The sequence below is a fragment of the Grammomys surdaster genome, unplaced genomic scaffold (genome assembly GCF_004785775.1).
Source record: "Grammomys surdaster isolate TR1022 unplaced genomic scaffold, NIH_TR_1.0 125617, whole genome shotgun sequence".
NCBI classification, from domain to species: Eukaryota; Metazoa; Chordata; class Mammalia; order Rodentia; family Muridae; genus Grammomys; species Grammomys surdaster.
This window is the reverse complement of record NW_021620459.1, coordinates 2,009,446-2,032,855: the sequence shown is the minus strand read 5'-3', so window position 1 is coordinate 2,032,855 and position 23,410 is coordinate 2,009,446. Positions and strand designations below refer to the sequence as shown.

Here is a 23,410-nt window from a genome sequence, read left to right as displayed (position 1 = left end):
CCCTGTGAGCCTCCAAGAGCCAATAACTCCTCCACTAATGGTGGGGCCAAAGAGGCCCTTCACACGTCTTGATGGAATTTTTCTGGCTTGATCTTGTAAAGGTCTGCTCAGGAACATGGCATCTATGAGCTAATGTGTTTAGAAGTTGGCACCCACCGCACCCAATGCCTCTTACATTCTTTTATTTTCCTTTTTTTCTTTATTGGATATTTTCTCTATTTACATTTCTTTTTTTTATTGGATGTTTTATTTACATTTCATATGTTGTCCTCTTACCCCATCCCCCACCCACCCAGGAACCCCCATCCCCTCACCCCTCCTCCTCCTTTTCTGCGGATGTAACCCCTCCCTACCCCCCCACTCCCACCTCCCCACCCTCAAAATTCCCACCCTCTGGGGCTTCCAGCCTTCATGAGGCCAAGGATCTCTTCTTCCACCTATGCCCAGCAGGGCCCTCCACTCTTACATATTCAGCTGAAGCCATGGATCCCTCCCTAAGTGCTCCCAGGGTGGTGGTTTAGACCCTGGGAGCTCTGGTTGGTTGGTATTGTTGCTCTCCTCATGGGGCCACAAACCCTTTCAGCTCAAATGGCCTTCACTCTTGCTCCTCCATTGGGAACCCCATGATCAGTTCAATGGCTAGTTGTGAGCATCTGCCTCTGAATATGTCAGACTCTTGAAGACCTCTGAGGAGACATCCATATCAGGCTCTTATCAGCATGCACTTCCTGACTTCCACATCAGCATCTACCTTTGGTGACTGCACATGGGATGGATACTCAGGAGGAATGGTCTTCAGATGGCCCCTCCTTCAGTTTCTGTCCCTCACTTTGTCTCCATATTTGCTCCCTTGAGTATTTTGTTGCTCCTTCTAAGAAGGACCGAATCACCCCGACTTGGTCTTCCTTCTTCATGAAATTCTTGTGTCCTGTGAGTTGCATCTTGAGCACTTCAAGGTTCTGGGCTAATATCCAATAATCAGTGAGTGAATAACATGTGTGTTCTTTTGTGATTGGCTGACTTCACTCAGGATGATAGTTTCTAGTTCCATCCATTTACCTAGGAAACTCTTGTATTCATTGTTTTTAATAGCTGAGTAATACTCCATTGTGTAAATATACCACATTTTTTGAATCCATTCCTCTGATGAAGGACATCTGGGTTCTTTCCAGCTCCTGGCTATTATAAATAAGGCTGCTATGAACATAGTTGAGCATATGTCCTTGTTATATGTTTGAGCATCTTCTGGGTATATGCCTAGGAGTGGTATAGCTGGATCCTCAGGTAATGCTATGTCCAATTTTCTGAGGAACAGCCAGACTGATTTCTAGAGTGGTTGCACCATCTTGCAGTCCCACCAACAATGGGACACCCTCCACACCCTTGCCAGCATCTACTATCACCTGAGTTTTTAATCTTAGCCATTCTGACTGGTGTGAGACGGAATCTCAGGGTTGTTTTGATTTGCATTTCCCTGACGACTAAGGATACTGAACATTTCTTTAGGTGCTTCTAGTCTATTTGGTGTTCTGTAGGCTTCTTGTATGTTTATGGGCATCTTGTTCTTTAGGTTAGGGAAGTTTTCCTCAATAATTTTGTTGAAGATATTTACTGTCCCTTTAAGTTGGGACTCTTCATTCTCATCTATACCTATTATCCTTAGGTTTGGTCTTCTCATTGTGTCCTGGATTTCCTGGATGTTTTGAGTTAGAAGTTTTTTGCATTTTGCATTTTCTTTGGCAACTGTGTCAATATTTTCCGCCATATCTTCTGCATTTGAGATTCTCTCTTCTATCTCTTGTATTCGGTTGGTGATGCTTGTGTCTATGACTCCTGATCTCTTTCTTAGGTTTTCTATCTCCATGGTTGTCTCCCTTTGAGCTTTCTTTATTGTTTCTATTTCCATTTTCAGATCCTGAATGTTTTTGTGTAATTCCTTCTTTGTGTTTTCTTGCATTTCTTTAAAGGATTTCTGTGATTCCTGTTTAAGGACTTCTACCTGTTTACTTGTATTCCTGTATTTCTTTAAGGGAGTTACTTATATCCTTATAATCCTCTATCATCATCATGAGAAGTGATTTTAATTCTGAATCCTGCTTTGGTGTGATGGGGTGTACAGGGCTTGCTATATTGGGAGAACTGGGTACTGAGGATGCCAAGAAATTTTGGTTTCTGTTGCTTATGTTCTTGCGCTTGCCTTTCGCCATCTGGTTAACTCTAGTGTTACCTGCCCTCACTGTGTAAGACTGGAGTCTGTATTTCCAGTTATCTTGCTTGTTGCAGAGCTCCTCAGAGTCCAGATGTCTCTGTGGTCTTATTCTCCTAATCTCCTGTGTGGAAGAACTCCTGGGACTCAGGCCCCCTCTTGGATCTGGAAATCCTTCTGCTCTGGGTGCAGTGGTTCCTCTAGAATGGCTCAGGATATGATGTCTCCCAAGTGCAAACCACCTTGGTGTCTGCTGCTCTGAGTGCAGTGGCTCCTCTAGGATGGCTCAGGATTCAGTATCTCCACAGGAGCAGACCAACTCTGTGTCTGCCCCAGCCCGAAGGCTCTATTTACATTTCATTGTTATCCCCTTTTCTGGTTCCCCCCTTTCCCCTCCCCCTCCCCCTGCTTCTATTCTTTCTGTACCCTATCCCACAATGTTTCTTGTTCTTTGGATAGAGGTAATTGATTATAGATGATCCCAGGTGAAATTTCACAGTTACACATATGTAGTACTTTGTCCAGTTATGAGTTTCTGCATTAGCCACTACCAATTGCAAAACTAAGTAACCACACATCACCTTCTCACGAATCTTATTAAAAGCAAGTGCCAGCCAATAGTCCAAGCTCTCAAGGAACTTGACTCTGTGGCCCTTTACTCACTTGCAGTGCTTTCTGGCCTATTCTATGGTTTTGTTTTCAACATCTTCCTGCTACTTTTGCAATCTTTGTGTGCCTTTATTTCAACTCCTTGAATAACTGGCTGAGAACCTGGAAACATGCAAGCTGGGCACTGATCACCAGTACACTAGATCCCTAACAAGGCATATGCATCAGTCACCTCTTAAAACAACTTACCTCTGAGACTTCTCTAACTATGCTCTCTCTTGAAGCTAGATAGCCCTCTATTTGGAGTTCAGGGAGACTCAATGAATATGCACAGGCCATTCTCCTTCAACTTTATTACACTTCTGGTATCATGGAACATCAGAATGAAGAAAGCACGCACAAGCTTTTTACCTATATTGAAAGATGTGGACTGAAATATCCACATTTCAGAAAACATGTAGTAAGAGAAGGAAACGTGAGGGCACAGTTTAAACCAGGTCCAAATCCAGAGAGTCCCCACTTCCTAGGAGCTTCTGTCTGATTCTGTTTTCTTCTCTCCAGGGGAACCTGAAGTGACGGGACCTCAAGATTTCTAAATAACTTCAGGACCCAAAATGATGCTACTGCCTACAAAGCTAAAATATGATATCTGGGACAGAGTCATCAGAAGCAGCTTGCTTCCCATGTAGCCATTCCATGGATAAAATAAACAAAGTGGATATGGTTCACAGAGATGTTACATTTGCAAATAAATTAACAACCATATCAATTTTAACTACGGATCTGTAAACAAGTTAAGGGAAAGGAAGTTATTTTATGCTGACCCTGCAGTCATTACTAAAGGAAGAAAGCATGCATAAGCTTTTACCTGCATTGAAAGGACACAACGTGTCAAATTTTTGAGGAAAAATTATGAAAAAATAAATGTGGAGATAGGAGAAACTGGTATTTTCATTGGAGATTTCAACCTCCCTGTATAAGAAGTGGAATAAAGGAGGTAGCAAAGACCAACAAGTTATACCCCTCTCCTTAATCATTTACTTCCTGCATAAATAGCAGGTTGTACGTTAGTCTCAAGGTCACAAGGTAGGCCAAACTCAAAGTCAAAACACATCTTAAAGCACTGAAAATAGTAGAAAAGCTTCAGCTCTAAAACCATAGGACGTTAAATTAGAAATTAGAACCAAGAAATAAGTACTAATTTACTAGGTACAGATATGAAATCATGCTTTTAAAAAATTTATGTGAATTTATGTGCTACATAGTCATTCCTTAGAGGAAAAGTAACATCATGTAATAGAGACAAAAGGAAAAAATTACACTTTTATATTAAAATCCAGGTGCTACAATACAAATTAAATTGAAAGTAAACAGAAAGAAAACAAATTATAATGGTAACAAATGAAACCAGAAAAAAAAAAAGAATAACATACTCAGGCCAGTTACATAAAAAGATAAATCATACCAACAGTTTTCTAGCTAATCTAAAAATATGAGAGAAAAAGATATTTCAAGGTAAGTGATTTGGCCAGCTCTAAGCTAACATATTTTTAATATTAAAACAAGATATTCCTTAAATGACAAAATTAAGGGGAAAATGACACAAGAGACATTCTGTATCAAAGTGTCCATTAAAATATATCAATTATCTGGATTACGGGTGTAACTTGCCAATCATGTGACTTCACAGGTGTGGGCTAACTAATCTAACTATCCCTTCACACTCAAGAGTAGAGGTCAACCTAATCTAGACAATGCCTTATACCTGTGTCCAGAAGCTTTGCATCATGGGGGCTTCCAGATCCCGTCGACTCAACAATACAGACTATCACAGCTAACTTCACACCATCATACAAAAAAATGAAAAACATCTTTTCATGGGTTAATAAGCAAAGAGCGTGTGGAGTAGACAAAACCTCTGAGACTGAGGAAGTTACATGCAATTCCCAAGTCTGATATTTGAGGAAAAATTAGCAGGAAAAAAGGCATCAAAGCAATAGCAAAGAACATTCAGAAAACTAGAAAACAGTGTATGTGTAGCACCAGACAAAGGAGGGGACGAGCGTGGCAGCCGAGGTAACAGTGGGCACGAATCCTCTCTAAACTAAGGCAGGGCCAGAGACAACAGTGCCATGAAGACCAGAGGGATGCAGGGCGGGGTTAAGCATCAGAAAGATCTATTAATATTTAATAAGTAAACAATTCTATTAGAAAACAAATGATCAAATGATACCTATTGCCAAATATAAAAATTACCCAAAAGTAATTGCCACATCAACCCCAGTAGAATCTGTGTGACAAGTTCCACAGACTGAGGCAAAAACTTCAAAAGAAGAAGGCCTCCTGGAACTGGTTGTGGAACTCTTGCCCAGAACAAAATATTGAGCCATAATTCTCATGGCAATATATGTTTTATCTTCTTTTATTCCATTTCTTATTAACAAAATGTTTCTGATAGCCTAGGCTAAGATCTTAAGCGAGAAAAATGGGTAAGAAACCATCCCTTGAGACGGGGTCACTAGCCATGACCTTATCTCAGGGAAAACCAGAGCTTTACTTCATAAATCATTTACAAAATTACGTAATAGTATTATGATAGATAAGAACTTTCCTAACAAAATTTCATATGGTATATGGAAAGCCTTAAATAAAAAGAATTAAAGTGGTTTAAATTTATGCCTTGAAGATTTACAAAAAATCAGGCACTAGATGTTAAACAATAGCTGATCATAAAAATTTATTAACCTGCTCTTGGATATATGCCACTAGCTTTGGATGACTGCTTCACTGAATATACCCTTTCAGAATTGTAATATCTGGATAATTATTATTGTGCGAAATAACAATGACGTTACCTGTTCTATCCGTGATTGCTTTACTGAATACGTCTTTTTAGAGTTGAAATACTTGGATGATTTTTGTGTTTTACTGTGCCAAATGACATTATCTGTCCTATTTGTGATTGTTTCACTGATACATCTTTTTAGAGTTGTAGTACTTGTTTTTTATGTATAAAACCCTTGCTTGAGAGCTGCAAAATACACTCAGAATCAAACTGCCTCTGTGTTTCTGTTTGCCACCACCAAATCCTTATCCATCTAGCCTTCAAGGACACTCGTCTCAGGGACCCCCATACCTGATTGGGGTGGTCCCTGACAAGTGATCACTAAGAAAATACTTAAAAGAAGGTGATTGGGTTGCAGGTTCACATGACTTGGAAGTGAGAGAGACTCTACTTCTGGATCAAGGGTGACACAGCTCAGTGGCAAAGTGTCTGCTTCCCAACCATGAGCAGTGGATCTCTGTTCCCAGCTCTGATGGACACACTGGGATGGAGCAACAACATGTATCTGTAATCCCAGCACTGGTGGACACAACACGAAGACCATGGGTTTATCTGAAGCCAGATTAGCTAGAAGTGCTGAGTTACAGGTTCAGTGAGAAATTCTGTCTCAGCACCCACAGCCACAGGTGAGTACACCAGCACTCATACATGTACACACACATGCACAAACAAACACATCCCAGAAGGAATTACAAAATACCTAAGAACTTGGGCAGGGGAGTGAATATGATTAAAACTTTTTGTACAAAACTCTCAAAGGACTAAGACTGTTAACTTTAAAAACTATAGTAACATAAAAAATTTGACCAAAAAATAGACTAGTGAATACAATTTAAAACATCATTGTTGATTCATCTCACCAAAAGCAATTCCCACCCACACTGGCCGCAAAATCCTAGCAAGAATATAGTTTTTCCATGGTTGTGTAGGAGTAATGTGAGCAATGTCAGTATAAATAAGCATATGTGTGCTTGTGGATAAGAGGAATGGCATGCAAATAGAAGAAGAGAATTAGTATTTTAACATCTAGGGAATCATAACGTGAATTTTAGAGTATTTCTGAAAGTTCACAGAGAAATTCATTCAATTGTAGGACTAATAGAGTTAAAATAAAACTTAGATATTTTACTACTACATGTACTGCACATAAGGTAGTAAGTGTAATGTGATGAATTCGTTTCAAATGTATATTTGAAAATCTGAGCATTTAAAAACAACTTTTAAACAAGCAAGTAGAATGCAGGTGTTATGATGAGCAAAAGTGAGTCCCCATAAAATATTCTTTAGTGAGGAAGGCAGAAAAGATGGGGCTGAGAGAAATGGGAACAAAGAGAAGGAAAGGAAGAGAAACATTTGAGACTTGATAAGCTTCAGTTCACCTAGGGAGTGACCTGCTGGGAACCATGCAGGGCATTTTTCTCTCTCTCTTTGGAAGGCCATAGTGGGGGCATAGCACTGGCGGTTTTCTTTTTAAATTCTTTGTTATGCTGGGGCCAGAAGCCATTGGCATCAGGGAATTAACACGTGATTGTTTAATGGGGGTTGGGGGTGGAGGGTGTTTAAGTAAACAAGTGATTATTCTGGCTCTTTGTTCTCTTCCTGAGTTCCTTAACTCCTTGTGAGCCAGGAAAGTCATGCTCTCAGAAAGAAAAACTTGTACACAGGCAATATGCACAGACACACACATATATTCATACACACACACACACACACACACACACACAAACACACATTCTGGTTGGGGTTGGGCCTGACCACCTGTCTTATCAACTCCACAAATATTCATGCATACTTACATACACACACCTATACATACATACATACATACATACATACATACATACATACATACATGCATACATACACACATTTGGTGGATGGAGCAAAAACCCCAGGATCAGGTTCCATTCAGCAAATACCAATGCAGAAAAAGACACTCATTCTGGATGAAAAATAAGCTCCAACTTTTATTGCTCAGAGAAAGAAAAAGCTTCTATCTTTTTATTGCTGAAAATAAGAAAAAAAACTCATCATCTTTATTGCTGAAATACAAAAGGCTTCATCTCTATTGGTGAAAGAAAAAAAACTTTTCTTATTTCTGAATGAAAGAAGCCTTGTTCTTGTCAGTAAGAAGCCTGCTTTCTTTTGTTGTCATTTTTAGTTTTTATACCTTCTCAGGAGAATACATCACATGGTCTTTCAAGTCCTGCATGACCCAGAAGAATGGTGTGACAGACTGTTTTACTGCCCCTGAAACAGCCTGCAGGGCATGGGCATCCATGAGTGTTGATGGTTGCTGGGCATGAGGTTTGTTTGTATAAAAAGCTATAGATTTTGCTTCATGTTCCTCTTTCAGGAAACATTCTCCCTGCCAAGGTTATTAGGGAATGTCTTCTCTGCCAAGGTTAATGACTGCATGATAATCAAGACATTATGAGTCCAAGTGGCAAAGATAGATCTAGTGTCGCAGCAAATGGTAAACCCTGAGACCTTCAGGACAACCCTTACAGCTGTGGGAAAGAACTCTGAAAACATGAGTTAAAAAATATATAATTTGTCAACTATGCAAAATTTAAGGATGCAATGTGGTTGTATAAGGAGCTTCATGAACCTAGAGGAGCAGAGCCAGTTGCATTGTAAGCTAGCTTGTTAGAAAGATACAAAGGCAGACAGATTCCTGAGTTCAAGGTCAGCAAGGGACAGAGAGTTCAGGTCCAGGACCAGGAATGGTAATTTCAGGATGAGATCCCACCCAGCCAAACTTATTGTTTGTACTAACAAAGGCAGGCAGATCTCTGAATTCATTTGCAATGTTAAAAAATATGCTTGCTGTCTTTTTCTAAGAATCAGGGGGCGGGGTCACAGAATGCTGATTTGTGGGATAATTAAAGGGGAACCTAGACTAAATGACTGAATTTAGATGTAAATAAAAGACTGGGTCTCGGTCAGGGAGAGCTGAGCTATCAGGATGAGCTGTTGGAGATCTCCAGAAGAAGTTGTTTCAAGCATAACACAGATTGTACCCCATAATTGATTTTTTTTCTGCTCTCAAATACCCCTTCTCTCAGGAACCCCTCTCCAAGCCGAGGTTGGTTCTTGGCATCCAAACATCTTTACATCCCAAAAGTTCATCATAAATCGAATAAGGAGTTTTAGCAGGAATGTTTAAACATGTGTTTCTATTAAGAGTACCTATCTAATTAAACATTCATTATCTGTCACTAGCTCCACAAGTTCATCAAAAATTTAAAAGAACAATTCTTATAAGTTAGCACAGTTTTGTCAATAGGAAAGTCATCTGCCTTGTGTCTCATTAGTTTTGAAGTTTTGTATAGATAAATACAGTCAGCATTTTATCTTCTGTCTTTTCACCTACAATACATTGTGAATTTCCAGTGTATTTTACATATCAGATAATGGGCTCACAGATAGCCTAGAAGAAATGCTTTCCCTGATCATAAATTTGCTCCAAGCATGCTTTCTATCCTAATGTACTTAGACTGTGACACATGAATGTTTACGGCGTTTTCTATAGAGGGTTCACAATTTACTTGTATACATTTTGAATCATTATTAGGAGAGGATATATTCATTGATCTGCAGACAATCTGCCCAAATAGGATGGGCTCATGCCCAGGGATTATTAGACTAATTGAATAATGACCAGAAAGTCATGTCAGCAATAAAAACCAATCAAAATAAAAACAAAAATAGAGATGAGATTTTTTTTAAAGGCCCTACAACTCAGAATTTACCCATTGTAGCCATAGAAAGATGGTGGGCCATCTCCAGGAATGTTACCTGCATGCCTTTAGCCTATCTTAGATGCCTCCTGACAAAAATCCATGATTTAAAATTTTAATTTTATTTCTCATGGTTTGAGAATTTCATACACATACAATATGTTTTAATCAACTCTGCACCCTCATCCCCTCCTCTCTAATTCCTCCCATGTCTGCCCCACTGTCATTCTTCTCTTCTAACTTCACATGTTCTCCTTTTACAAAAACACAGAGTCCAGTTAGTGCTGTCTGTATATGCATGGGTGTAGGACCATCCATGGGAACATTCATGTGTAGGATTCATGGACTACATCCCTGAAAAAAACTGACTCTTCTTCCCTCACAGGTTATCAATAGCCAGTAGCTTCCCAGCATGGAGTGGGACTTCATGAGCCCTGCCCTGACAGTGCTGGGACTTGATCATTTGCGTGTCTTCTGTGTGAAGTGAGTTCATGTGTATAACTGCTTTGTTCAGTAAATGCTGTTTTGCTGAAGACTCCTATTACTTCCAGTGCCTAGAATCTTTCTGGCCCCTCTTCCATGATGATATCAATCTTTTATTCTTTGCACAATGACGACCACTTGAGCATTTCTGAAGTAATCACCATCTAGTGCAAAAAAAAATGCTCTTTGATGAAGGCTAAAAGTTGCCAATTAAAGAGAATGAGTTAAGGTAGAAAAAATTAATTCTGATATGTCTGAAAAGCATCCTTATGAGACATCCATAGACAGGTAGGTAGGCCAAGGCTTTGTATAAAGCCAGCTGCTGAACAAGCATAGGCAACAAAGCAAGAAATAGTGTTCCTCTCTGGTTTCTGCCTCAAGCTTCATACTTCGGCTGACCTTGATGGTTGACTATAACCTCTAATCTAAAATGTTCCTTTTCTTTTCCAAGTTCAGTTTGGCCACTGTTTTATCACAGCAACAGAAAGCAAACAGGAGTACGTGGTAACCATCTCTCGCCACCTGTCCTTAACCACTATCTCCTCTACCTGATCCCTGGTAACCAACACCCGCATGAACTAAGTCCCAGTAACCACCATGTGCTTCCAAGCTGTCCCTTGTAGCCAACATTTCCCCACAGACAGTCTCTGCTTATTTATATGTTCCCCAACCCAATCCATGCTAAACATCTCTTCTTACCCAGACCCAGGTAATCAACAAGCCCTCTGAAACTTAGTCCTTGGAACCCAGTCTCCTCACATCTAGGCCATGATACCTAAGAACTCACCCACCCAGGTCCTGATGACCTTTATCTGCCTCCGTAATCTTCCAGGTAAATGGATATTTTTATCCATTCAGTCTCTAATTAACAACCTCTCTTTTCACCAGTTCTTTATAACCTGGTTCTCCCTGACATGTATCACGCTACTAACTAGCTCTTGGTCACCAAGATCTCCCTCAACTAAGTTGTTAGTAATCAACATCTTCCCATGAGGAGCCTCTGGTATCCAATCATCCTCACAGCATTGCCTTGCTGACCAACATCTCCCTTTTCCAAGTCCCTGATAAAGTTTCTCAGCCCAGTTCTAGGTAACCAACACAATCCCACCCAGTTCCTGGCAACCAATATCTCCCTTGGTCTTGTCCCTGGTCATATTCGTGGACAGTAACATCTTCCAGAACATAGTCTAAGTTAACCAAAATCCCTGTTTACAATATATCCCTAGTAAGCAACTGATTGAAGCACATAGTCACCTGTAACTGTGATTTTCTTTTTCCTAGCTCTCGATACCGCACAACTTAAGGAAGAACATTTATTCTGGCTTATGTTGCATTTATTTTGGCTTATATTTCTAGGCACTCATTCCTTCACAGTCAGAAGACTTGGCAGAAGATAGAGAAGACTAAACCTAGAGGGAAGGGAAGGTATGTTCACAGAAGCAGTAGGCTTTATATCCCTGCTGTCACTCCTATGTGAGAAGCTGAGCAAGCAGCAGGTGGGGATGGGTTATAAAACCTCCAGGTCAGGCCCCCAAGGACTCACTTCCTTTAAAGAGCCACCACTTCTTGGATGTCCTAAAACCCTCTGCAAACAGTGCCACTCAAGTGTTCAAATATTAAGACAAAGAGAAGTCAAGTCCACATACCTCAAGCTTCCTACGAGAAATGAAATATTTTAATCATGCATATTTTAATGTGTAAGTTACAGTATGATAAAAATATATTTGTGCAGCTAATATGTTGGGAATTGGCAACAAGTTTTTTTTTTCTTCAATGTACTGAGATCAGTTTTAAAGTCCCTGGAGCCATCAGAGTCATCTGACAAATTTTTAAGATCAGCTCACATACTTCTGGCATATACTGTCAATTTACAGCCTTGGGCTGGGTGGAGTGAAGAGTTTCCATGATTGTCTCACATGGATGCTGAGACATTCACAATCAGGGTGAAAAATGAAAGGATTTGTCATGGTGACAATCAAAAAGAAAACTACAATTTTATTTCCAAATTGCAATCACCACCGCCTATAATTTTATGTATTCAGCAGGCAAATTCTTCCTACTTCTAGAAACTGTACACTAGTGGTATTATGAGCCCTTTTGTTGGTGATGTTTCTTATCTATTGATTCTGACCTCTCTCTCTCTCTCTCTCTCTCTCTCTCTCTCTCTCTCTCTCTCTCTGTGTGTGTGTGTATATATGTGTATTCTTTCTCTTTGTATGTGGCATATGTTGAATGTTTCTGCACATATGCGTGTATGCTTGTTTGCACACACATGTTGCATGTGTGTGTAGGACAGAGGTTAGTCAGGCATCTTTCTTGATTACTCTCCATCTGTTATTTTTATTTTTTGAGTATTTTTGTTCTTTATTGGATTGGAAACTATCAATACAATAGTAATAATTGTGACCTCTAGTATTCTAACACACAACATTTTAACATATTTGAATACAAAAGCCTTTACAAACAAACAAACAAACAAATAAGAAAGCAAGCTAAAAACAAAGAAGAGTGGAATACTTCTTTTCATTTCTATTTATTGCACAGCTTTTGGGGTGTAATGGGCTGTAAAATTAAGATGTAATTCACTTGCTGGCCATACAAGGTGACTGCTAAGCTATTGAATGTCGTTTCTATCAATTCCTTCCTTCATTCAGTTCGTGTTGGTTGAACTGTTCCATGAGCACTTCTTCATGTGTCACGTAGCTAACTGACTGCACTGTTATTGTCTTCCTGGACTATCCTTGTTTTCCTTAAGATCCCCTCAAACTTCTGCTTATTCATAAGACTAAGTTCAAGGTGGCTCTACCTCTTCAAAGTTTTTCCTAGTGATCACAGACAACACAGAGCTCAAAGAAATACTTTGCCTTCTGCTTTGATTTGTGGAGTGTTCATACATTTGGCACAGACATCTCTAAGAATTGCCAGTCATGGCCGTGATTGATTCTATGGTTTGGTCATTCTTTGCATTGATGCTTCTCTTCTTGAGTATAACCTTAACTCCTCGATATTTTCATTGTTGGCCCTTGTCTGATAGGACCACTCCACCTTATTATTTGATACGGGACTTCTGGCTGAACCCAGAGATTATCTGTTTGACTATATTGGCTGGCAAATAAGCTTTAGAGATTCATGCATTTTTTTCCTCTCTTCTTCACAACACTGGGCCTATTGGTGGTCATTGCCATGCCTGTGTTCAGCATGTCATTGAGTCCTTTGGGTCCCAGTTAAATGCTTTCTTTTGGAAGAGTTGCCTTGGTCATGGTGTCTCTTCACAACAACAGCTAACTAAGACAGCCTTGTTGATGGCCCAGTGTAAGGCCTATGTTTCCTGGGAAGATTTGTTCACAGTTTTCCATGTCGACCAAGCATAACATTTTTGTGCATATAAGTAGGGGCACGTGTCACTTATTAAATATGTTTTATGTCCGATGTTGCCAGGAAAGACCTCCTAGGATCCGATGTAGATGAGGCCTAGTAGGCAGAAACTCTGTTTCAGGAGTAAGGAATAGCTTAGTAAGGCTATTTTTTTTAATGTTTTGTTTGTTTGTTTGTTTTACTATTTTTAATAGTAAGACCATTAAGAAACTCCTGGGTCATATCAAATTAATTGTCATGATCCCAGTCTTATTTGTGTTGATCCTTTGTATTAGACATAGCATGTGACACACAATAGGAATGTTATGTCTAACATTAAAGTGATCAAGAACACTGACTTTGGGAAGTTAGCAGATAAAGGAGACAATATTTCACCAAGTACAATTTATATTATTTTAAAACTAGATTGACTATATATTCTTCCCATTATCTACAATTATTTGTATTCTATGAAATATTTTATTTCATATTTGGATCACTTAAGGGAGAGTTTTTTAATGCTTTTAATTTTAAGGTGTTTTCCTCCACAGATTTTATAGCCATAACTTCATGTGGAGTGGCTAGCTCCAATTCTTTGGAATGCTTTGTTTTATAATTCTTATTTGTGGATACTGACTTAACTCCTGGAAGTAGAAAGGGTGGTTGTTTTAGTTAGGGTTTTACTGCTATGAACAGACATTACGCCCAAGGTAACTCATAATGACAACATTTAGTTGGGGCTAGCTTACAGGTTCAGAGGTTCAGTCCATATGGCAGCATCTAGGTAGGCATGGTACAGGAGGAACTGAGAGTTCAACATCTTGTTCCAAAAACAAACAGAAGACTGGCATCTTCAGGCTACTAGAAGGAAGCCCTCAAAACCCATACTTACAGTGATACACTTCCTTCAACAAGGCCACACCTCCAAATAGTGCCACTCCCTGCACCAAGCATATTTAAACTACGATAGTGCTACTTCATAAATGTATCAGGGTAAATTGGGACTGTAAGTATACATATGAGTAATAAAACCTTACTGGGGAAGCCAGAACCAAACATTTATTGGACAGGGAAAATTCAGGAAAGGGTGCAACTCATCTGGGCTCCATAGTGTGGTGGGCTCCTAGCACTGTGGTGGTGATGGCCACTACTAACTCAATGTGCATGTCAAGGGCCTATGGGAGAGAACTATGCAGTGTCCTCTGATCTTCAGCTCAGCTCCATTCCTGCTGTCTACGAAATCTGTTCAGCTGTGGTCTGTTTGTCCTCCTGTTTACTCATCTGGACTCAATTCTTCAGCTTCCCTCTCAAACCTGTGACTTACAGTGGCAGAAGCTCATCTCTCCTGGTTTCCACTTTAGCTTCTCATTTTTTTGAAACTCGTTTTTTTTTTCCTTTAACTTTTTGCACTCACTCTGTAACTTACATGTACACACACTCTCATATTCACACATATGCATCCACACATGCACACGCACAATCACGTATACTTACACATGCACACGTATAATATGCGATGTGCAATTTGCAATGCTGAGAGTTAATATCTTTTTTTTCTAATGAGATTTTGGATTTATTTATTAGTAGGCACAGTTTTTGAAGATCATATATGATAATAAAATAGAAATTACTGACTTTTCTAGTTGATTTTTCTGAAAGTCACACACTTATGTTTGGGAGCAAATAAGCTCATGAGTCAGGTAAAACGCTGGAAATAAGGGGCGGGGCTGTATCTAGTGATAGAGCATGTGCTCATAAGATGTAAAGTCCTGGGTTCAATTCTCAGTATTAAGAAGAAAAAAGGACAGAGATAGAAATTAAATTACAGAATTAATAAATTTTAAAGAACAAATTATTATAATATAAAAAGTAAGTAAGGTCTGGCATTGAGATAAAAATCAGATCATGTGTTTGACTAAGACTATAGTTGGAACTGGGTGTGGTGATGTGTCTGTAATATATAATGTTAGCAAGGGTTATGAGCAAACTGGGGCAAGAGGATCATGAGTTCTGGACCAACCTGGGCTACCTATGATCCTGTCACAAAACAAAGGATAGTATCCAAAGTCAAACAAAAAAAATATGTTGTTTTTATCTTCTAACCTCATCAGGGGCTATCATAATGATAAACATTGGGGCTATTTTCTATATAAAAAATTATACAAAAGTTCATTATTTGTGGATTCATGAATATTTCAGATTGAAGAGGCATTAATGTTAGCAGATAAAAAAGTATATACCAATCTAGAGTATCATATAAATCTTATCATCTGAGTAGCAAAGTTTTTAGATTCTAGTCTTAACAATCCCTCCTCCAATTTCTGAGTCACAAATTTTACAACCTCTTCTTATCTTTCACATTATTGCTTACATCCCATGACAACTATAATAGCTGCTTTTTAACAAACTTGGCAATACCTCAAAATATTTTGGAATAAGGACATTATATTGTTGTCATACATGATCTTGAAAACAATCTTAATTGAGTTAAGAATGTAGCCTCAAAGCAGAATTCTTTTATTTTGTCCAAAACAGCACAGCATTGACATCCTCAACAATATATAAACCTATATATAAAATATAGAATATCTTTAATATTTTTCTTTTATATGGCAGCACAATAGTATATGCAAGTGAAAGTGCTGTTGGTGGGACATGAGGACACTTTTCTGAGCAGTGTCTTAGTTAGCCAGGTGTCAGCATTTAGTGACCAGGAAGAGAAACGGTCTGAAGAGAGTTCTTGAAAAGCTGGGTATATGTACCTCGTTCTGCACCCTGTCATCCATGCACAGCCTGGCTCTTCTCAATCACACCTCTTAGCCTTTGGAGTGGTACTATAAAGGTACAGGAAATGCCTGCCTGATGCTAATTTTTCACCATAAAAATTCAAAATGGCTTAAAAAAGAATAAGAAGAAGTTATTTACCTTCATCTGAAAAAAAAATACGGTAAATATTTCCAAATCTACAGGCTTTATAATATCCTGCATCTAGGAGTAAACATTTATTTAGGCATTGTCAAATGGTTTAGTAACTTCTCATTAACCCTCTTTCTCAGGAAGGTCAACAACAACCTGATTTCTTTTGTATCTGCTGCTGCCCACTTTTAACAATGGGAGGAAGAACTGCCATGTTCTAAGTCAGCTGCTTTTCCTTAAGTCTCAAAGTGTATGTTATGTTTCAATGTTACCTTATTGTATACATACAGAAGCAATATCTCAGCTATGAAAAAAATAAAGCAAAACAAAGAACCCTCCAGTTTCAGGGCTTTCAAAGGGAACCCTTCTTTAAAAATTATATTAAACATGTGAGACCAAGCACAGGCACGTTCCAAAAAAACAAAACCCAGGCCAATCACAGAATTACTCAATAGTTATAGAAGGCAGCTCTGCCTTGGGGTGGGGGGTGGGGTCATCTCTGGGAGCCTCAGCATAAGCACTGGTCTTTGGCTGCTCTTGCAGTTCCTCCTCCTTTTCTGCAAGCCCACCAAGAGACCCCAGGGGAAAAGCAGTTTCATAATTCTGGGTTGAGGAGACCTGTGAAATTACAGGCATTTGAACAGAAGAGTTGCTTTCAAAAGTATGTTCTCCGAGATCATACTGAACGAGTGTGTCTTCTTGCTCCTGGTTTAAGTATTCTGGTACTAAGAAATCACTGCTTTGGAAGTAGTTTGCTAGCTCTGATGCTTCATGGTTCAGACTCCTCAGGAGCACGATTAAATTTCCAGAGTTGGTGAACATGGCGCCACATGTTTTGCACTTGTAAATCCCAGGCGTGTGGATAATGTGCCGGGAAACCCTCATATGGTGTTTATACTCCCTGAAGGAAGTGAAAGTGGCACTACATATCTGGCACCGGAAACAGCGTTTACCTTCATGCTTTAGGCAATGGATCTTTAGCGAGTAAGCCCTGGTAAACTTTTTTCCACAGCAGTCACACTGAAATGGTTTAATTCCTGAGTGGATAAGCATGTGCTGTTTTAGATTCTGAATACGGGTGAAGTGAACCCACAGGTTGGACATTGGAAAGGTCTGTCTGGACCATTTGGACTTGGTCATTCTGTACTGCTGGTAGAAGGAGCAATGTAGAGTTGATAGGGATACTGAACATTTTTCAATCTGTCACCGTCATCTGCATGAACATTGGTGGTAGAAGTGCTCTGAAGTGTAGGCAGTCCTTCAGTGACTCCTTCATCTACTGAGCCTATAGAGGAAGACTGTGGACTAATCAGAAGGTCCTCTTGAACTGGTGCACTTCCAGGCACTGGCTCCTGATCGCTCAGTGAGCTCTGAGATGCACGAACAGGCTGGGACACTTCCTCATGGACCTCCTCATCACTTAGTCTTTCTACTTTGACCCAGACATCGTCTTCTGTACCTAGAGGCAAGGTAGTGTTTGTGCTCTCACAAGTCACATAGTCAGCCACTCTTCTACCTGCCTCGGATGGGCCAGGCAATTCTAAAGTCCAGGTATTTTCTGCCTGCTTTGCTTTCTCAGGCTGAACCCTTCGATCTATTCCAAAAGGGAAAGTCCATGGAAACGCTAAAGAAGAGTCAACTGGCTGATTTCTATTTTCTGCATAGGAAGCTGAAGAATTCAATACCTGGGGGGAACTTGTTTGTGTGGTACATTTTACAGGACTCTCAGGAGACATAACAAGGTAGCTTTTGCGTTTTCTCCTGGACTCTCGGCAGACAGGAATGGTTCTTTCCACAGCACTGCACTCTGAAGACACTGGAGAAATGCTTCCATCTCGAGAAGTAAAATTGCAGTTGGAACTATTCTCTTGTCCAGCATCTAGATCCTTTTCTGGTTGGCTATTAGGTGTATTCCACAAAGTACTTGACTTCATGAACTCCAAGCATGTACTAGCAACACTAAACATTTGCATATAGCTGGCTGCCGCTAGAACATCAGTTATATTTTCCGTGTTAATTGACAGAGTGGCTGTGTAAGCGTATTCTAAAAGAGGTATAAAGCCAGTCACTGTAACAAGACGCAGATCCAACACATTTTTGTTCTCATCCTCTGTTTGGCCCACAAGTTTGGTTCGAAAGAAATCACTGCAAGCTGCTAGTACCACCTTGTGAGCCGGGAAGATTTTGTCCTGGACACGAATAGTGATATCACAAAAATGTCCATCCTTTCGTAGCATATTTAGTTTTCCCAGCATTTTCTGGCTGTGGGAAGAGGAGCTGTTGAGTAAATGTTTTCGCATCCATCTTTTTCTCCCCCTCTTCTATTGATGCTCTTCGATGATGCAATGAATAGGCCAGAGGCCTGCAACTGCTCCTCCTCTTCCCTGCCAGGCGGCGGCGGCGGCGGCGGCAACCCGGGGGGAGGGGGCGGAGCGCGCAGCTGGCTCCTCTCCTCCCCCGGGAGGCTCAAGGGACCCTATCTCATGCCTAGGCCAGTGTGCAGCCTGGGACTGGGCGCACATGGCGGCGCCGCTCACCCGCGTGCCGGCGAGGTGCGAGAGTGAGAGGCATAAGGAGGAGGAGAGCGCCCGGCGTCCCTGGGCCTGAGGGGAGGAGCGAGGGGCCCAGCCCGCTGCGCGCGGGCTGCCGTTGAGGGCGGTTTGCCGAGAGCAGGGACCGCTAGTGCTGGCCCGGAGGGGCGGGATGGGGAAGGGGAAAGGGACTGAGGGGAGAGGAGGGAAGGCTGGGTGGGAGCCGCTGCAGCGCGTGCGGGCCGGCGCCGAGAGTTAATATCTAATTACTAGTTAAGGTTAGAACAGAAGGACCTATCTTAGCCCAGATCCCATCAACAGGAGAGTCGGGCCATCTGGTCAATAGTTGCCTTGTTATCACCATTCCTTATGACTTCATGTTGATCAATACACTCTGACATTGGGAAAGATTCAGATGTGTCCTCCTATGTTTCTGACTTAAGCACACTAAAGACACTTCAATTTTATCCAAAATTCCACGAACAAGTGTTCAAGCACATGAGTCTGTGGGGAACATTTTCTGTCCCTTATGCAATGTACAGTGCTTTGGCTTTCTTAAGGAAGGTGATGATTTTAACTCTTGATTTCTAGGATTTACTCAGCACTGAATGACTCCTGAGCTACTATCATAAAGAAAGCCATCTGGGGATGACCCCATCGGTGCTTCATCCCTGATTTTTTTCAATGTTAGTAGACTATGGTCCAGACAATGTTAGGAGATGGTAGAGCTGCCATGTGGCTCAAAAAGATCTGTTTGCATGGAACTTGTTTTCTGTTGTATGGAGCTGAAAAATCAAACCAAATGAAACCAAAACAAAAAATACTTCTGGCAGTTGTGAAGATACTAAAACTTTTTTAGTAAATAGTGGTTGGGATGAAAGTGTCGGGAAGGAACATGCTTTACAGACTGACTGGAATGAACTTCTCTGAAAGGATGATACTGAAGTGGACCCAAGTTATGATCAGGCATTCTGCTGGAGGATGGCATGGCAGAGTAGCTCAGCCCTGTGCAGGGCTACAAGTGATGGAAGAACAGGATGGTACCCATAAGGAACTAAAGGGACAAGAAAGAGCATAGGGTATAGAGGACAGAGAGGAGTGTGTGTACAGATGAGACCAAAGAAGTAGGCAGAGGTAGATCTAAAGCCAACCTGTCCCACTGCAGTCAAGAGCCCTGTACAGAAAAGGTATGGTGTACAGAAAATGATGGTGGATCCACTCAGCAGCAGAGCAAGCTTTGATTTCAAACCCAGATGTGTTTTCTGATGGGATAAACTGAAGGGGTGTTTCACCTGTGGTCGCACCAACAACATGAAGGGTGATCTCAGGAGAAGGGAGAATAAATCTCTTGTTCATTAGGACAAAGTATGCATGGATGTGAGACTACAAAATCTGGAAAACCTATGGAAAGCAATGATTAATTCAAGCAATTTACTACCTCTGTGTGGCAATAGGATGCTATTGATGTGAAAAAGATTGAACTTTAAAATTACTAGGGATACAAGGGGCATACTGCAACAAAATAAAGGTCATTTACAGTGAGCCCACACTTGACATCATTCTAAACTGAGAGATATTGAAAGCATTTCCACTAAAATAAAAAACAAGTGAAGGGTGTCCACTCTCCATGTTTATTCAGTATTGTACTTGCAGTCTTAGATAGAGTAATAAGACAACTGGAGGAGATCAGGGTGGGAGGGTACTAATAGGAAAGGCAAAAGTCAAAGTACCTTTATTTTTCAGATGATATGAAGATTTTTTTTTAAATCTAAAAGACCCTAAAGACTCCCCAGGAAACTTCTACAGATGATACTTTCTGAAGAGTAGCAGGGTATAGAACTAACACACAAAAATCAGTAGTTTTCCTATAGGTAAATGACAGAGAATGAAATCAGGGAAACATTACCTTTCATAATAACCTCAAAAACATGTTGGGGCAACTCTAAGCAAGTGAAAGACTTGTATAATAAAAAGACCTTCAAGTTATTGAAAAAAGAAATTGAAGAAGACATTGGAAGTGGAAAGGTCATGTTCATGGATTGGTAGGATTAATGTTATGAAAATGGCCATCCTTCCAAAACCAATTTAGAGATTCAATGTGATCTCCATGAGAAGTCCAACATCATTCTTCACAGAAATAAAAAAAAAAATCAACCTCATATGGAAACATACCCCAGTATACCTAAAAAAATCTCTGAATAATGTAAGTATTGCTGGAAGTATCAATATCCCTGATCTCAAATTGAATCACAGAGCTATAGTAATAAAACCATCATGGTATTTGGAATAATAAACCAGAAACATTTATTAATGAAATAGGATCGAAGACTCAGACATAATTCCACACATCTATGGGTATTGATTTTTGACAAGTCAAAAATAGACACTGGAGAAAAGGCAGCATCTCCCACCATATCTACCACCATGCAAAAAACTCAACTCCAAATGGATCAAGGACCTCAGCATAAGAACAGACACAGTGAATCTGATAGAAGAGAAAGTGGGAGATGGACTTGAACTCATTGGCACAAACGAAGACTTTCTGAACAGGACACCAATAGCACAGGCATTAAGACTAACAATTAATAAATGGGATCTCATGAAGCTGAAACATTTCTACATAGCACAATAGCAGACTGTAGAATGGGAAAAAATTCACAAGTTATATACCTGACAATGGGTTAGTATCTAGAATATACGAAGAACTTAAAAAAAAAATCAGTAAAACAAATAACCCAAATTAAAAATGGGATATAGTGCTAGAGAATTCTCAAAGATGAGACACAAATGCCTAAGAAGTATTTCAGTGTTTTATATCCTTAGTCATCAGGGAAATGCAAATTAAAACTACATTGAGATTCCATCTTACCCCAGTAAGAATGGCCAAGATCAATAAAACAAACAACAGAACATGTTGGCTAGTGAAAAGGGGGATATGCAGGGAAAAGGGGACACTTATTCACTGCTGGTGTTGGTGAAACCTGGTACAGTTACTATGGAGATTCCTCAAAAAGCTTAAAATGAACCTGAAAGGAAATAAAAAAAAATTAAAAACTTTTGCCCCTAGCAGACTAGCAGACAGAGTGGAACCAAGAGAGCAGGTCAGCTAGTTCATGGGTGCTGTGTTCCAGGAACTTGGCTGACCACAAAATAGATGGTTGAGTAAGACTGAGTTCTTGAGAAAAGTCTGTACTTCCCCCATGACCGTTCCTTGAACCCTGTCATATGCTGAACAATGGGCTGGTACTTTCCAGGGACTTCCCCCCTCATACCCTCTGGTTTGTGTTTTTTTCCTCTAAATACCCTACACTCCCCGGGCTGGGGGTCGAGCTCCTCTGCCCCTGCATGAGTTACGAGTCTCGACTTCAGCACACTGATTCCCGAAATAAACCTCTTGCAGTTTCAGTAAGATCGGTGTCTCATGAGTCATTGGGTGGTCGCAATTTCCCATGACTTGAGTGAGGGTCTCTCTTCTTGGGGGTCTTTCATTGGGGGCTCATCCGGGATTTACGACCACCCTAGTCCCCGAGAACCCACTTGGAGGTAGGATTTCATTTGTTTTGTTCTGGTCTGTCACTTTGTGCCGGTCTGTTTGTCTGGCTGTTCAGTTCCTGAAAAGTGCACTTTCGGTTTGCAGCCATCTTCATTTTGTGAGGAAACGAAAGTAAGGATCTGTAGACGTGCTGAGGGATCACTGGCTGTAGCCCTGGGAGACGTCCCAGGAGGCCAGGGGCCCCAGGGACGCCTGGGTGACTCCCATTTGGAGACTGAGGAAGATACGGAGGTCCTGGTAGAGTAGAGGACCTCGGTAAATTTCTGGCTGCCTGTTTTTCTGGAGTGGTGTTGGCACTCGTGATTGAGACAGGTCTTTATTAGTCTCCTTGTGTTTGTTTTGTCTGTGTCTTGTGCTACTTGTGATGATGGGGCAGACTGTGACAACTCTGCTGAGTTTGACTCTAGACCACTGGACTGAAGTAAGAACTAGGGCTCATAATCTGTTGGTTGAGGTTAAGAAGGGACAGTGGCAGACTTTTTGTGCTTCTGAGTAGCCAAAGTTTGAGGTAGGATGGCCACCAGAGGGCACTTTGGACCTGACTATTATTCTTGAAGTTAAAGCTGTTGTTTTCCAGGAAGGACCTGGGTCTCACCCTGACCAGCAGCCCTACATCACTGTTTGGCAAGACCTGGTCCAGAATCCCCCACTGTGGGTAAAACCATGGATTCGGAAACAGAAGCCAGTCTTCCAAGTCCTGGCTCTCTGAGAATCAGAATACAAATTGAAACCAAAACCTGCACCTGAGTGTAAGCCCTCGGCCCCTCCAATTCCTCCTAAGATTTATCCTGACATTGAGGAGCCCCCCCCGAATAGCCCAGTCCTCCTCCTTACCATCATCCCCTGGCTCCAGACCTGGCCCCAACCCCAGCCCTGGCTCTGGCTCCGGCTCCCCCGGGGTATGGAGAGGGGAAGGCCAGCCTCGGGAACCCGAAGCAGAAGAGAAATGAGTCCTGAGGGACTGGACTCGACCATAGCATTGCCGCTGCATACCTTTGCGCCCCCCCTCACGTGGACCCAGATCAGCCTCAACCCCTACAGTATTGGCCTTTTTCCTCTGCCAATCTATATAATTGGAAAACTAATCACTTGTTGGGAGCTGACTCTTAGCCAAAAACGGCTATCATCTTTACAGCCATCTCCAGCCATATACCCTGACAAGAGACTTGT

The 23,410-nt window shown here is 40.9% G+C and overlaps 1 protein-coding gene and 1 pseudogene across 1 annotated transcript in view; one reads left to right on the top strand and one right to left on the bottom strand.

The window, feature by feature from the left end:
• Positions 1-3,752, top strand: part of LOC114638642 — a 12,372-nt gene extending 8,620 nt beyond the window's left edge. The window contains exon 5 of the mRNA XM_028787202.1: positions 3,377-3,752. Within this exon, the coding sequence (XP_028643035.1) occupies positions 3,377-3,411 (35 nt within the window). The 3' untranslated portion in view covers positions 3,412-3,752. The remainder of the gene's footprint in view (positions 1-3,376) is intronic.
• A 12,304-nt stretch (positions 3,753-16,056) lies between these two features.
• Positions 16,057-18,456, bottom strand: LOC114638647 (annotated as a pseudogene).
• Positions 18,457-23,410: the final 4,954 nt, after the last annotated feature.